At 37.3% G+C, this 16,668-nt stretch overlaps 1 protein-coding gene across 15 annotated transcripts in view; it reads right to left on the reverse strand.

Moving 5' to 3' along the window:
* LRRFIP2 (LRR binding FLII interacting protein 2) overlaps nucleotides 1-16,668 on the reverse strand; it is a 104,864-nt gene that overhangs the window by 28,827 nt on the left and 59,369 nt on the right. For 7 of the 15 annotated variants that reach the window (XM_045798263.2, XM_045798265.2, XM_045798262.2 and 4 more), the window contains 4 exons: nucleotides 14,307-14,396; nucleotides 7,399-7,443; nucleotides 5,924-6,040; nucleotides 3,029-3,100 (listed from right to left, as the gene is read on the reverse strand). In XM_045798263.2, coding sequence (XP_045654219.1) covers nucleotides 3,029-3,100; nucleotides 5,924-6,040; nucleotides 7,399-7,443; nucleotides 14,307-14,396 — 324 coding nt within the window. The remainder of the gene's footprint in view (nucleotides 1-3,028; nucleotides 3,101-5,923; nucleotides 6,041-7,398; nucleotides 7,444-14,306; nucleotides 14,397-16,668) is intronic. The other 8 variants (XM_045798266.2, XM_045798264.2, XM_045798259.2 and 5 more) reach the window with 3 other exon arrangements.

The following is a 16,668-nucleotide window of genomic DNA, read 5'->3' on the forward strand; positions in this document are numbered from 1 at the left end:
TTAGTACAGGGTTTCTTTCTGGGGTAATGAAAGCATTCTAAAATAGGGTTGTGGTGATGGTTGTGCAACTCTGTGATTAAGCTAAAAACCGCTTGAATTGTGTACACTTTAAATGGGTAAACTTTACAGTATGTGAAGTATATCTCAATAAAGATATACACACACATAAGAATGCTTCACAAACCAGGGCTGTATTAACAGGCAACATTTACACCAGGATTGGGAACAAATACAACCCAAATAAAAAATATAAGCAAAGCCAATTGTATAATGGTTTAAATATAGTGGGATCCTAATAGTAATACAGAATTTAGAATGATTCTGATCCATCTCGGGGGCTAATAGCTAATAACTTCTTTTTAAAAAGCCAATAACTTTAAAAAAAAAAAAAGTATTCCTCACAGCTCAGTCCCATAGAAAATGGGGCATAACTGCATGAACATCAGAATCTAAGATAGTTTAGCAACAGATGCAAAAATACAATATTTAACAATAAACTTGACATAACATTTATGGCATGTACTCTTCCTTTAAACAACAGACCATGGAGGATGGTTTTAAATTTGTGTCAAGGTAGTTTTAATGATTTCAATCTAGCTTACAGAATGATAACTATTAGGAATTAGTTTTACTTAAATGTGTCTAAGGCAGTGATTTTGCAAGTGTAGATTCTAGACTAGCAGCAACAGCATTAACTGGGTAAATGTGCAAATTTTCAACCCCATCCCAGACCCACTGAATGAGAAAATCTGGGAGTAGGGTCCAGCAGTCTATGATTTGACATAACCCAGGTGGTTCTGCACGGAGGCTAGAATGAGGAAAAGCACCCCAAAACCACCTCACTTAATCAAGAATAATGTCATAAGCAATGACCCAGCATCCTTTTTTAATAGGATACATTCACACCACCATGCTTGATCACCAATCAGAACATTTTTTTAAACGATTTTTCTTCCACTTAAAAAGTCATTTCAAGGATAAATATAACCTGAAGTCAAGCTCAATTATATGCTGACCATGAATTATGAAAAGGGGAGGGGGTGGAAAAAAAAAGAAAAGGGAGGTGTGGGGGGGTGGATGAAATAGATAAGGAGATTAAGAGTACATGTATCATGGGGCGCCTGGGTGGCACAGTCATTAAGCATCTGCCTTCAGCTCAGGGCATGATCCCAGCGTTCTGGGATCGAGCCCCACATCAGGCTCCTCCGTTAGGAGCCTGCTTCTTCCTATCCCACTACCCCTGCTTGTGTTCCCTCTCTCGCTGGCTGTCTCTGTCAAATAAATAAAATCTTAAAAAAAAAAAAAAAAAAGAGTACATGTACCGTGATAAGCACTGAGTAATGTAGAGAGAATTCTTGTTAACATTATGTTGTGCACCTAAAACTGATATAGCACCATATGTTATACCTGAATAAAATAAATAACATAAAAATAAATTAAATAGATCTCTTCTAAATGAAAAAAATAAAGCAGAGTACACCACTGTATATCACAAAGTAATTTTTCCTTTACTCTGGATATGCTTAAAACTGTTGCACTGAACATGGATATATTTAATGTCTTACAGTTTTTCTTAACATGGTATCACTTATGTGAGGAACATTAAGTTTTGCTTTTTTCTCTTAAAAAACAGGATCTTGTGTCTGGTCTCAAATAGATTTAATCTGTTCTTTCGTATCCTTCAAAGAATATAATAAATGGTAGATCTAAAATATAAGAAAAAACGTTTTAAATAAAACTAAAAGCAAGTAAGAATGCCTCTGAATCACTTGCTTGCTTTCCTGATACGTTATATTACATATGAGATGTCAGTATGAGAGTATTTACTTAATATATAGGATTTGTTCCCTTGATCCAAGATACTTCCAAAAGTCTTATCTCTAAAACCTTAAAAGGGGATTAAATACTGACGATTAGAGCCATTAAAACTAACAGAGCACGACACTACCTTCTTAATTCTACTGATGTTTACTGAGAGTTGCAGGCTACCATACCAGCCGCCTCCACTCTTCCTTCCGTAGGACTTCCTACCCTTTTTGGTCCTCAGTCTTAACCATAAGTTCCTTATGGACAATAATCATCCACATGAAGGTTTTGACTGGGAAACTACTTCACATCACTCCAGGGAAGCTGATGAAAGCCTTGCCCATTAGGCCAATGGTTTGTCCTTTGTGTGTATCCTGAGTCACCTTTCTGAATGCCTTGCTTACGTGATTTTAGAGGCCTGATGTGTATTTTCTATTTCAAATAAGGACATGCACGTGTTCAGGAAAACTTTTAGTTTCCTCATATTCGATTTGAACTTCATAATAAAACATGGGGAAGTGCATGACAACCAATCTGTCTGCCTCCCTCGGACACTTTATATTGAAAACTAGTAGCCATCCTCGCTCAGAAAAGATTTAGGCCCATTTAAATTTACCTCCAAATTCTTTAAAGCACTGAATCTGTGTAATCCTTTTTGACCTATAGTTTAAAAAAGAAGAAAAAGAAGAAGAAGAAGAAACGAAACGAAAACACAGGCCTCCTACCTCAGGGTCCTTCCTCCAAAAGGAATATTTATAATAATGCACTCTTAGATGTTTCTTCCTCCTGCCTTTAATATTGACTGAATTTGGTGACAGAAATAGGCAATACTCTCTCACTTAGCATGGAAGAACTTTAAGGTCTAATTTTCAATTAAATATATATGTGTGTATATATATAGTCTCAGAATACTTTTTAAGAGTTTGCCCAATTCGATTTTGTATGGCTATGACACAAGGGACATGCAAATATTTTACAAAGTTTAAAAACTCTAAGGTATAATATCTTTTATTGAATAGTCCAAAAATCACACTAAACATTTAGACATAAGGAGAGACTGAAGTTCGCCTTTCCTATGCATTGCAGGTTAAGCACATGCTTGAAAGACAAACACTGTTAGTAAAGCTCTGTGCACTGGGGTTAACAGAACTTGTGAAACCACCATTACCCAACCCTTCTGCGTACAGAGAGCATGCTTGGGCTGCAGAATGGGCCCTGATACCTTTAGTTCTTTAAGCCCTTGCATGTATCTCCCTTCTACATCCTGTATCTGGTCCTTAAGGTCATAGATATCCTGCAGGACATAGGAATGAACCATTGCATAAAACCATGCACAAACATATCTTAAGTCTCAAAGATTCAGATGAAAATGTGAACTACTTTCGTATATTCCAGACTAAAAGCAGAGAAATAAAAGTACACAAGTATAACTGCCACTCCAAACCATGGAACAGAGCAAACAGGTCGGGGACAGTGGGGCTGGAGAAGGTGTTGAGTAACCAATCTAAAGTATTAAATATTTTCTTGACATTAACACGTGTTGAAACAGCATTAGCGGGGGAGAGGGTGTATATGGAAGAAAGCTATATAAATTATAACATTTTTAGCATATAATATTAAAAATTTTATAAATCAAATAATTTTTAACATAATGCTTCATCTAGAATTAGTAAAACATCTAGTAAATTAATTATAAGCAGCAAATTTTACTGACTCATGCAAAAGTTTTAAAAATTGTAATAAATGGATATGAACAAAGCTGTCTTTCAATGACTTGCTTACCAACCACAATTAATTTGGGAGAAAGAAAGTAAAGGGAAGGAAGTTAAACACTAACATTTTAAACATTATGTCAAATGAGAGATTTTATGTTGAGGATGCCATTTAATGATGAGAAAAGAGCATCTGCTCCAAATGTTACCATAATCCTTAAAAGTAAAGCAGGTCAAATTTTAAATGGAAAATCCAGTTTCCCTTATACCTGACCCTGCTACACACAATCTATTCGGATGCTTGATTTAGTGAGAAAATAACTGCCACGGTTACTTTCCCTAAGTACCATTCTGCAATACAGACAGGATCAATTCTCCAAGGCCAGTTACAGACACTTTCTGTATTATACTTCCCCTGCCCTCTTCATTCCTCCTTAGTAGGTCTGTCTGTCTTCTGCTCATTGATTCATTCAACGGACACACATCGAAGGGCTATGAGGAGCCGAGTGTGAGGATACAAACCTCTCATTTCCTTCAAGGAAGTCATTCTCTTAAAGAAGCAATACAAGGAAACGGCAAGCACAAGCTAAGTTGTGAGGCTAGAGGGCCTTTGTCCTCCTGTGTTCTGTCCCACTGAAGGCAAGAGTTTATCTTACTCAACTCTGCACCACCACCACCACCACCACCCCCCCTGCCACCTATGCCTGGTACTTAGTAAGAGCTTGGTAAATACTAATACTTGCAAAGTCATGCCATGTCAGCCTGGGGCAGCTCTCCTTCTCGACTGCCACTGCCACTGCTGCAAACCTCTCTACCCTCTAACCACTGGCCCACTTTCACAGGCTGCCCATTTCATAAGCCGGACTCCTGCTCCTACCCACCTACAATGTGACTCAGTACCCCAGTCCCCACCTCCTCCTGTGTCAGCAGACAGGACCTCCACATTTGGCTCCCCTTCATCCGCACCCTAGCATTCCTCTCGCACACTCAGGCACTCTGCTCCTCAATCACTCTCTCCTTCGCCTTCCTGTCATCTCTCTACTGGCTCAAGTCAAGCAATGAGAATAATAATCAAGCCTGCCTTTGTAAGAAAACAAAAACCTTCTCTTAACCTCCTGTCTCTCTCTGCTATTGACCAATCAACTCCAGTATCCTTCAGGATTCTCTTCAGAGCAAGTTTCCTGCATCTTCTTCCATCACAGTTTTGACTTCACTACTCAACCACAGGGTACTGTTCCCCTCGCCTCCAGTGCTTCCTCTGATCTGGGGTCACTCTTTAAGAATGCAAATCAGGTACTCTCACTCCCCTATTTAGTATCCCACAGTTGCCAGGGGAAGACCAAATGCCTTCTAGGCTCCCATACATGATGCTTTGTAGTCTGACCCACAACTACTTCCCCGGTCTTCCTCCTCACCTGCCTCTCCTCCTCACTTCTCATCCTACCCTCGGGCAACTGTACTATACAGAGAACCTTCTGGTTCTCTGAAGTTCTGAGAAAGCCTTTGCGCCCTTCAACTTTGCTTGGTTCATTTGTATGCTTCCTTCATACCTTAGTTCAAAGTGTGTCTCCTCTGAAAAGCCTTTTGTTATCTCTTCTCCTAGTCCAACATAGCTGACACTTCTCTGAATTCCTTTAATAGCCCTATTCTGGCTACTACCTAGTATCACATGACCTGGTTTTACTGGTTCCTATCAGTTTGTCTTCCCTATGAAACAGTGAACTCCTGAAGTTCACAGTGTGTTTCACGGCCTAAAACTCTGGGACCAAGGAAGGGCTCAATAAATGTTGAATGAATGAATGAATGAATGAATCCAATTTTTATTACTACCCTTCCCCCATTGCTCACAAATAGCAGGTTCAGCAAATGGACATTTAAACATTTTGCAAGTCCTCATTTTTTAAATAAAAAAGTTAATAAGAATGGGGACTCAACCCAGGGGTTTCAAGTCAGGTATTTCTGTTATTCCAAATATCACTACACTTAACAAAAAATTGAGAGATAACTATATTCAAGCAGCCAAATAATACCATAATGGCTCAAAAGACCGACAATTCCTAGAGTCTGGTTCCCTGTATATCCACATATTTTCCATTTAAAATATGGCCAATTATTTCTGAACTACTTTTACATACATTAACAAGCTTTTTTGGCATCTGTAAATTAGCAGAACTCATTCCAATATCATCAAATGTTCAGGAAAGAGAACAGAAAAAAGAATTAACTAATCTCCTTCCTTTCAGATTTGAGTCACATTCCTAAACTGTCTTTAACCATTTTTTTTAAAGAACTCATACTCCTTTTCTTTCTACTAAGTCACATTAAATGTTAAATAGTTCCAGTATACTAGACTACAAAGAAGCCAAAAACCGGTTTTTAAAAAGCAAACCAAAACTGCGGTTTACCCGCAATTCACTTAATGAGGTGTCTGGATCTACTAAGCTGCTGGTGTCTCCGCTCCCTCGTCTGGATGAGTTTCCACTCAGAGGGGTTGTTGCTGAGGCAGAATTCCGAGATGAAGGCTAGAGAAAGAGGAAGAGGACACATCTAAGTCTTGTTTCTTTCCAAATACGTTTGCTGTGGAAACCAAAAATGGGCCCGGGGTGGGGGTGTGGATGAGAAGATGTAGACAGTGTAGACTGCTATGGGAAGTGGGTATCCAGAAAAGGGTCCGGGCACACTACGCGTAACTTTGTTCACTCCAACACTTTGTTGGAATCTAGAATTCATAATAACAAAGGAAATAGTTTGTGTGCAAGCTGTTTTCTAAGTTTATCTTTGCTGTATCGTAAACAACACTGGGGTGAGCACATCAGATTAATTTAAAACAGTTCAGGACTTATAACTGGTACGCTGATTAGCAGTCCTCCTACTGAGTTCCTGAAGCCACTCCTTTAGAATCTTTTCTTTTTCTAATACTTTGATAAAGTTGGAAACAAAATTTACAGCTCAAGCAAATTGTGTATCACGATGAATTTAGACTGCTAGTCCTACAGTTAGTTTAAATATGAGATTATGCTACTGGATTAATAAATGACACAGATCTATGCTGCCCAATACAGTAGCCATTAGCCACATGGGGCTACTGAACATTTGACACATGGCTAGTCCAAATTGAGATTTTATTTTTAATTGTAAAATACACACTAGATTTCAAAGGCTTTGTATGGAAAAAAAGAATGTAAAATATCTCATTAATAATTTTTCACATTGATTACATTGACATATTTGGGTTACATGAAATATATTATTTAAATAAATTTTACCTGTTTCTTTTTACGGTTTTAATGAGGCTACTAGAAAATTTAAACTTACATATATGTGGGGTACATCTGTGGCTTGCACTGTATCTCTATCAGACAGAACTGGTATATGTTTTTTGGGTACAGCATGAAAGTAATCCTGATAATTTCCCAAAGATGACTTTCTAAAAATACTTCTAGAAGTTAGAGACTTTAACAGAAAACAACTCCTAGAAAGGAGTTATTTTACCTCAAAAATAATAATAATAATAATAATAATAATAATAACTACTAAGGGGGGGGGGGCGGGAAACCCTTGTCACCACCATTCCTAAAGACAGTTCATTTTCAGTGTTTAATGGCTTCTTCTCAGGACCAAATTCCAGGGAATGAAAATCGAAAGAGCAGCCAAAAGCTTAAGAAGTGACATTCAAGGAAATAAAATGCAGTGTCTTTTCTCTTCCCAGTGCTTCACATGATTCAACCTCACAGGAATTTGGGGGGTCAAGGACAGGAAATAGATGAAGAAAGGAAGAGTAGCTCCACCAGTTCAAATGTAGTAAAATAATGAAATAGCAGCAGAAATTAAGTTTAATTGACCTTGAGAATCTAATTCCCTTAGGAATTTATGTACTCACCCTTGTGTAATTTTCGGCATACTGTTTGTCAGATTTTTCATCCAACTAGAAAAGAACAGAGATAAAAATCAGGAAAGATGCTTAGCATGCTGGGGTTTTTTTTAGAGGAAAAAAAAAAGTGACCTCATTTGAGTTCTCCAAGTTCAACTCATGTTTGGAACCTAAAAGTAAACATATGGAAACTGAAATAAAAGTTAAGACACATAAGACAAAATGTCAAGAACTTTAATTCTTATCCTAAAGATGACATGCAGTAAGCAAGCTGTCCTTATGCAGAAGTTTAGAACTTGTAGATTTTCTTTTCATGCTATTTGAAACATGTTAAAGAAAAAATATGTCAACTTGAATTCTGGCAATGCAAATGTTAACACACACATACACACACAAAAACTTGTACCCATCAAAAGGAAAAGACTGATAAAACCAAAAGCCAAAAAACTTTATTATCTAAACATTATTAGGACACAGGACACACAGATAAGACCAGTACACTTAGCCAAAAAAGTTCAAATTCTATTAAAGCAAGTTAAATATATCATCAAAAAAGATTTCCCCCACAGCTCTTAAGGATTCAGTTCTTTGGCTTTTTTAAGCAACACATGCACATGTGTCAAAAATAAAAAAATCAAACAGCACAAAAGGGTACATGAAAGTAAGCCTCTCTCCCTACTGTACCACATCCAGACCTTCCAATTCTCCATCAAGGGCAACCAGCCCCCGAGTCTTTAACAAAAGTCTAAAGTAATGTCCCAAATACATTCTATATCTTCTTTTTCTCCTTACCAAGTTCCAGAGATTAAAGAAACTACCTCAGTTTCCTTCATGGCATTTATCACTCCCTGACCCCATGATATTTATTCATTTATTTACTGTCTGATCTCTTTCTCTTTAATGTAAGCTCTATGTCTACATGTTCATTTCTGTATTCCTAACATCATATAGCACCTGGGATAGGCAAATGAGTAAATGCATCATACCCCTGCTGTACTTACAGACTTATTTCATTTACTTTAACAACAGCAGTGTCCTATCATCTGGGCACACCGTAACTGAGTTATCCTACCTTCTGCGGATAGGATTAGTGTTTCTTTCATATAGGGAGGTACCTTATAGGTCGAATCCCAAACCCTGACCTTACAGCCGAGGAAAGAGAAATTCAGAGGTGAACGATTTTCCTGAAAGTTGAATAACTACTAAATGTCGGGGCTGAGTCCAGATCTCAGTTTTGTGAATCTTTAACCCTGTGTTCATATGATTTACCTGTATATACTGTTCCAATTAGCATTAGGGGGGAAAGATCACAGAGAGATTTAACTAAATGAAAATATACCCAGACTCCAACTCCTAGACCAACCCACCCTGCCCAATCTAGAAAAAAGATTTGAAAACTTTGCTCGGTTAATTATTAAAACACAAAATGCCATTATTTCTGGCTCTATTCAGATCACTTCACTCTAACTTCCTCATATTTGAAAGTTTTTCTGTTCTTTTTCATTGCCCATATTTATCATGTTCATTTCTTCCTCTCAGTGTTTATATAATAAAAACTGTTTATAATAAAAGGTGTTTACTTTATTAGAAGTACTGTATCAGTAATATAAACACTATCTTAGACTTTGATCTCTTTTTGCCACTTTTTACTGTAATACTCTTAAAAAGGAATTGATTTTAGTTAATGTTGATTTTTTTAATCGCATAAAAACAAGCAATTACAGTAGTTTTTAATACTGGCAATTATTATCATGGAAAGGAATAACCTTCCGTCACACTCATACTAGTAAAACACATTGCCTGATACTTAGAGTGTTATTCTTCAGAATCAAAGAAATACTGTATCTGAAAAACTGCCATATTTTCCTCAGAGTATCTCCCAACTCTCTTCTATTAATGAGTTAAAGAGAAAAACAAGCAACATTCAGAAACACTCTTCTAGGTCTATCTGAAATCTTGGCTCATACTCCCCCTCACAAAAATGACCCCCAAATCCACCTATTTTCTAACCGTCAACTTGGAATGATCTTACATTTCAGAGGCTGCATCATTGAACTAGTCCATCGCAATGTTGATTCTATTGCTTTCACTGTCTTCTGACAGATCCCAACTGTCGCAACCCCAACTGATCGTGCGCCAAACCTCAGGGATTGTTAAGGCAGCAAAAAGTGCCAAGAGCCGCCATGCCGCAGTCCAGTCATTTGGGCTGCAGTGACTTGGCCAGAGACTCCAGTTCTCCTTCTCAGATTGTGCTACATTATGTGCCGTCTTCCACTCAGATAAAAAGCTCCTTGAAACCTGGTGCTCTAAAAGTCTCAGTGCTCTCTCTAGCAGCCAGGAGCTCTACACAACTTTTCTGTAATGACATAGTAATGTTCATAATGATGACCTAGAGTCTGCCAGATCCTGAAAAGGCTTCTAAATGGAATAAAATTAATCGTGTTTAATATATTAAGGTATAAAATAGGGAAAGGTTGGTAAAAGGATACAAGCTTTCAGCTATAAGATGCAAAACATGGTGACTACAGCTGATAAAAAAAACTATAAATAACAATGGAAAAATGAATATGTACTAATATATAAAACATAAGATTAGTAAGTGAGAAATCAGAAAACAAAGGCTGTAAATACTATATGGTCACAATTCTTTAAAACATGCAAATTAAACCGAGATAGAAAAAAATACTACAAGTAAATCAAATTGCTAAAAAAGAAAGTTGTTAATAAAAAAGATTAAAAAAACCCAAAACCCAAAACAAAAAAAAGCACTAAGCAAAGCTTCCTCCCTCTCCCAAATATGGCCCTCAGGACTTACTCATTAATGTTAACTGTAGCTTACTATTCTCAAAAAGTTTCAAGTAAATATCATGTCATTGTACCCTTAAATAATTAAACAGGTAATTTTCCAAACAAGAAAAGGGTTTTTGATAGCTGGAACCTGGAAGTCAGCTAACAAGCTTGCAGTATTTCATATTAGTATTAATGTGAACAGAAGAGCAAGGGCATCTAGGTGGCTCAGTTGGTTAAGTGTTGGACTCTTAATTCCAGCTCTCAGGTTATGATCTCAGGGTGCTGAGATAGAGTCCCATATCCAGCTCCCTGCTCAGTGGGGAGTCTGCTGGAGATTCTGTCTCCCTCTCCCTCCCCCTCCCCCTTTTGTCCCCTGCTAGCCCAGGAAAAAAGGAAAGAAGAGCACATGGTAGCAGACTTTTATTTCAGTTTAGATGCTTAAAAGTTCAAAAGTAGTATTTTCTTAAAGAATTTTAAATTACCAACTAGTAAACAAAATCTTAAATATAATCTTTTCCACATTTCAGTAATAAATGCCTTTGCCTTATTTAGGTCTGGGACATCTGAAAATGCTTTGCTCTTGACACTAGAGATTATAGATTGTTTCTCTTTAAATCTAAACTCCTTTAATATTTATTGAAATTAGAACATGTGAGAAATATTTCTTAGAATACATATCTTGTCAAATCCTTGAAACTCCTTGTTTCTTCTTAAAAGAAACATGTTTATTTATTCTCTGGTTAAAAGGCCCTTTGAACTTCATTTCAGCATATGGCTACTTAGTTTGACAGATAATTTTACCTTACTAAAATAGTAAAATACATTTGAATCTTTTTGAATAGAAATAGAGAATTCTAGTTGCAAATATATTTTGATACCGTCATTTAAAAGAGTTGTTTAGAGGGGCACCTCGGTGGCTCAGTTGATTAAGCATCCGGACTCTTAATTTCAGCTCAGGTCATGATCTCAGGATCTTGAGATCAAGCCCCAGGTCAGGCTCTACATTGAGCATGGAGCCTGCTTAAAATTCTCTCTCCCTTTCCCTCTCCCCCTTCCCCATCCCCCCTTGTGTACTCTCTCTCTCTCTCTCTCTCAAAAGAAAAATAAAAAAGATTTTTAAAAAGAGTTGTTTAGAAATAAAGACTTGTATCTTGTTCTAATTATGTTTTTTTTTTTTTCTTAAAAGGATATCAGAGATTTGAGGGCACCTGGGTGGCTCAGTCAGTTAAGCATCTGCCTTCAGCTCAGGTCATGATCCCAGAGTCCTAGCATCAAGTCCCACATCGGGCTTCCTGCTCAGCAGGGAATCTGCTTCCCCCTCTCCCTTCACCCCTCCCCCCTGCTCGTGGTCTCGCTCTCTCTCTCTCTCTCTCACGCTCTCTCTCTCTCAAATAAATAAAATCTTTTTTAAAATTAAAAAAAAGAATATCAGAGATTTGATATAATGAGCTATGCATATCTGATGTGTATAACTTTCAGCATGCAGCACACATTTTGTCAACTGTATCAGTAAATCTAATGTAATATATATGATCAGAAGGTAAAGGTATTCATATTAAGGCATTTGAATAAACTTATTTTTTAAGTTATAAAATTATAGTCAAACAAAATATTTATAGTGTTGGTTAATGTAGTTATTGGAGTCTAATCCTTTAACTTCTAATTTTATATATGGATGTGATAATACACATCAAAAATTCTGTTTGATGGACAAAGACAAAAAAAAAAACAACCAGAAAACTGAAGACTGATTCCCTAACCACAGAAGGGAAGGGATCAATTAATTCTAATAATCTCCTAAAGCAAAAATGGCTGAGGATTCCATTCAGAAATGGTCTTATTAACAATTAGTAAAATGAAAGCACATTTACATGCTTTTCCCCAGCCTGACTGATGGGACAAAGGAACAATGCAGAAGAAAAGACCAGAGGCTAGAGCAATCATAAATACTATATAATGAGTCTCGCCAAATCAGGGCCTTGCACCCTTTTTCAGCACTCCTAGCTCAGATGTTATAAATGGAGCAGACTGTACACAATGGGGAAGCCTGAAAGTGTCTTTTCAAATTTTGAATTCATTGTCAGCATTTTAAAATCAGGATATTTCACATAAAAATGCACATTTCCTAGCTTATTATATCAAAAAGTGGTGTGTGTGGGGGGGAATCTTACCGTCAAGTCCACTTTTCATTTGTCTACAATAAGCTGTATAGTTACCCTTTAGAAGAAATAATATTAGAGAAAATTCTTGCTCTAGAGAGGGGAACAGCAAATTTTTAGGCTTTGCTAAAAGGCAAAATTAAGGATATCGTATAGGTACTTAGATAATCATGAAAAAAATATATAAAAACCATTAGCGCAGAGGCTATAAAATAAGAGGGTGCTGGCCAGATTTGCCAACCACTGCTCTGGAGAATCTTTTATGTTATAAGGGGTACAGCATGATGATTTGATATAATAACACATATATATCAAATTGTCACATAATATACCTTAAATATGTATAATTTTTATTTAAAAATATGTAAATAAACCAAAATAACTACCTGGGTAAAGAAAAGAGTTATATTAAATTAGTAGAAGCAGGGAGAGTTTTTTTTTTTAAACTATCAAGCTTTTCACTTCTGTGTAGTTACTAAAATAAATTGCCAAGAAATACATGTAAGGAGGACATAACCACCATCACAAATGAAAGGCTAATAGAATTCAAAGTTTTTAAGAAAAAAAGGTGTATACAATAAATTAAATGGTTTATATCTATAAAAAAAAAGTAAGTTGCTAAGCAAATCAATAAAATGAGCAGTATTTCAGAGGAAAGAATTGGGAGCAAATCTTGCAACTTGGCGTGCAGAGATTCCTTGATCTGACAGAGGGCAAGACAGGGCTGCTATACAGCCAGGTTTGAGACCCAACAATCTGGAATATTTAAGGCCCACACTTAAAATTATTTTCCAGGATTAAAGTTATTCAAAAATAGCTACTTATTTTTTTTTTTAAGATTTTATTTATTTGAGAGCGAGAGACAGAGATAGCGACAGAGAGCACAAGCAGGGAGGAGAGGGAGAAGCAGGCTCACTGCGGAGCAGGAAACCCGACACGGGGCTTGACCCCAGGACCCCGAGATCATGACCCGAGCCAAAGGCAGATGCTTAACCAACTGAGCCACACAGGCACCCCAAAAATAGCTATTTAAATACAACCAGCAATGTGCCAAATATAAATAACATCTCTTCATTCAAAAACAAACTTTTTGGTTAGGGAACACTGCCTCTCATCTGCTTCAAAGCACTTGAAAATCAGACAGCACTGGTCGATGGGCAAAACAAAACTAATCCCAGCACGGGAGAGGAAGTGTCAAAGAGAAAATGAGGCTATTGGATCAGGCAGGGAGGTATCTGCTGGTTGGGGTTCCTTCCTTAAGACAAATGCCTCGAGGCATCTCTACTGGACAATCTTTCCTAAATTCAGTTCCCAATGAATGTGAAAGCAATGGATAGGCATTTCTTCAAAATAATGCCATAGAGCAAATGTTTAAAATCTATTCAGATTCTTCCCAGTTATCATAAATTAGTGACATTTTACAAAGTAATATCTTCTATTGTTCGACCTTCAAAGTCTGTCTAGTACTTTATATATTCACCAAAATAAAAAGGGAAGAAAACTTAAGAATGATCAGGAATATCTAAATACAGGCTAGGTATTCGAGGTTTTAAGGAATTATTTTTAATTTTATTAGGTATGATAATGGTAGGGTGAATATGAAAAAGAAATTCTCAATTAGAGATGCATACTGAACCACTGGAAAATGGCATGGATTTGCTTTAAAATAATTCAGGAAAAAAAAAGGAAAAGGGAAGAAAGCGATGAAGCAAAACTGGCAAAACACTGGTAGTTGTTGAAGCTGCTAATGGGTTCTACAGGGGAAAATGTTCACAGAAAAGTTTTTTTAAAAAATCAGAGCATATTAATATATATATTCCAAAACAAAATAAATAACTGTACTTTATGTTACCATATTCCAATAAAAATTAAGGCAGAAAATTAAGTTCCTAACTTTCAAATAGCTAATGTATTAGCCGTTAGTCACAAGCCTGAGACACCACAACGACCCCCATGCAATACACTCACACTGGTCAAATCGGGGATGCTGACGTCATCCACCTCAGAGACTATGCTCCCCCTACGATTGGAGCGACTAAAATAATCGGCAGTAGAAACCTTTCAATCAGAAAAAATGAAATGCTTTAAAGGTTAAGAAAAGAGAGGAAAAGGATAAGAACATTGGCATATGAGGGAAAAATACTGTTGTGGTGCTTGATAAAGTGTCATGCAATGAGGCAACTACTGCAATGAACCTAGTCAAAAAAGCAGAAAAGAAATGTAAACGGGTTCCCAAAGGAAATCACGGCTCCCTAAAGCAAGCTTTTGTGCACCTTAACTCGAGTTGTGTACTAGAGATCATTTACTGCCGAGGGCCAGAAAAGGCTCTGGTGTTTAGCACACGCATCATCCTCACTAGGGCAGTATTCACCTGAAGCCTCTACCATATTTCAAAAATTTGTAGTTCATTACAGCTATCAACTCTGTTAAGCACATGTGTGCTCAATGAGGCATTCTTCGCAGGGTATTTACTGCACCTTTTGCCCAATTTTTACACTTGCCTCTTTTTCATATTCCTCAAGACCAGGAACTGTGGGACAAAACAATGGAAGAACTACAGTGGCCCCTTTCTGGTTCCCCAAACTCAGTCTTTTCCCATCTGAGACTTTGTCACTGGCCTAGAAAGCTCTCCACCCCCCCCCCCTTTCAGGCAGCTAGCTCCTCCCATTTCAAGTCACAGCTCAAAAGTCACTTCCCTTGGGGAAGCCTTCTCTAACATGCATCTCTCAATGTTCCTTGTCCTGTCACCTGTTTTACCCTTCACAATTCCTGGGGTTACTTCTCTTTTCTTCCTTTGTTAACTTGTTTATTTTCTATTTCTTTCACCAGGATATAAGCTCCATGAAGTCAGAAATCTGGTCTGTCTAGCTTACCACATTACTCCCAACACTTAATACAGTGCCTCACATATAATAGGTACTCCATAAACATTTGTTGAATTAATAAATAAGGAGTATTTTTTTACCTCACTCATCAGCTTTCCTTACTCAGCTCTGTCTGATTGATTACCTTGCTTAAAAACTCTTCCCCTCCAGGAAGGGAATCTGGAAGGCCATCCACAGAGACACAGAAGGCTTACAAGTGTGAAGTTTTGCTAAGGGCTAATGCAGTCAAGCAACAGTGTATTTATTCATAGTAATAATAATACAACTTAGATTTACATATACCTAATATTTTACTGGTTCCTATTGTCTCAAGAATTTTGTAGTTATTCTCCATATAGTAATTCATTGAATGCATATATTAAGCCTACCCACAAAGACCGTCATTAACATCCCCATTACAAATTAACTGCCATTAACACAACTAACAGTTTGTAGAAGTGGCTCAAACCCAGGCATCATTACTTTAAAGTCCCCGCCTGTCCTTCCACTCCATCATTTTGCAAGGTACTTTCAGGGGTCCTGCCTTGTTTTTTCCTCCTTCAGCTGTGAGTATGAGCATTAACTGGCTCACCAATGGACCACAATTGCCTTAATTAGATCACTGCATTCTTGGCAACAAATCTCACAAACATTCAGTGTTCCCCTTTTCTATGAAAGCTTCCGGTTTACAATCTTTCACAAAACACGGCTCTTTACTAGCTTTAAGCTGACATATCATCCTTAATGTAATTTTCAAATCAATTCTTAAATATAGCAAAAATGCCATCAGCTCTCTGAAAAACTTCCAGCATCATCAAAATAATCTGAAATTACATAATTTGTCTTTTGACCTGGCTATTTGTTGCCTCTACAGTTATTATACTAGTTGAATTTTTAACCAGAATTTTTGACCAGAATTTCTAAATTTTGCCATCAAAGACTCTAAAAAGTTCACAGGTCTTAAAAGATGTATAGACTATAGGGGTGCCTGGCTGGCTTAGCTGGTTGAGTGTCTGCCTTTGGCTCAGGTCGTGATCCCGGAGTCGGAGTCTCGGGATGGAGCCCCACAGCGGGCTCCTTGCTCAGCAGGGAGTCTGCTTCTCCCTCTCCCTCTGCCCCTCCCCACTGCTTGTGTGCGCTCTCTCTCTCTCTCTGTGTCAAATAAATAAAATCTTAAAAAAAAAAAAAAGATGTATAGACTATAAACAGTACATCTTAAATACATAGTGAAGAAAGCAACTGATCGCAACATGATTTGTAATCCATAGTCAGGAGTTTTATGCGAAGTGGAGCATTCATTTTGCTGGAGAAACTTTTTTGTTTCCGGTGAATTGTGCACATAAATGCATATGCATAAAACAGCAACAAAGAATAAAAAGTGAAAATCTTTCAAATACACAAAGACAAGCACATAAAAGGTGTGAAGAGGCAAGTTATTGATGAAAGCTTCCATAGCCCACAGAGAA

Source organism: Ursus americanus, chromosome 20 (genome assembly GCF_024610735.1).
Source record: "Ursus americanus isolate L20-20 chromosome 20, mUrsAme1.1.p, whole genome shotgun sequence".
NCBI classification, from domain to species: domain Eukaryota; kingdom Metazoa; phylum Chordata; class Mammalia; order Carnivora; family Ursidae; genus Ursus; species Ursus americanus.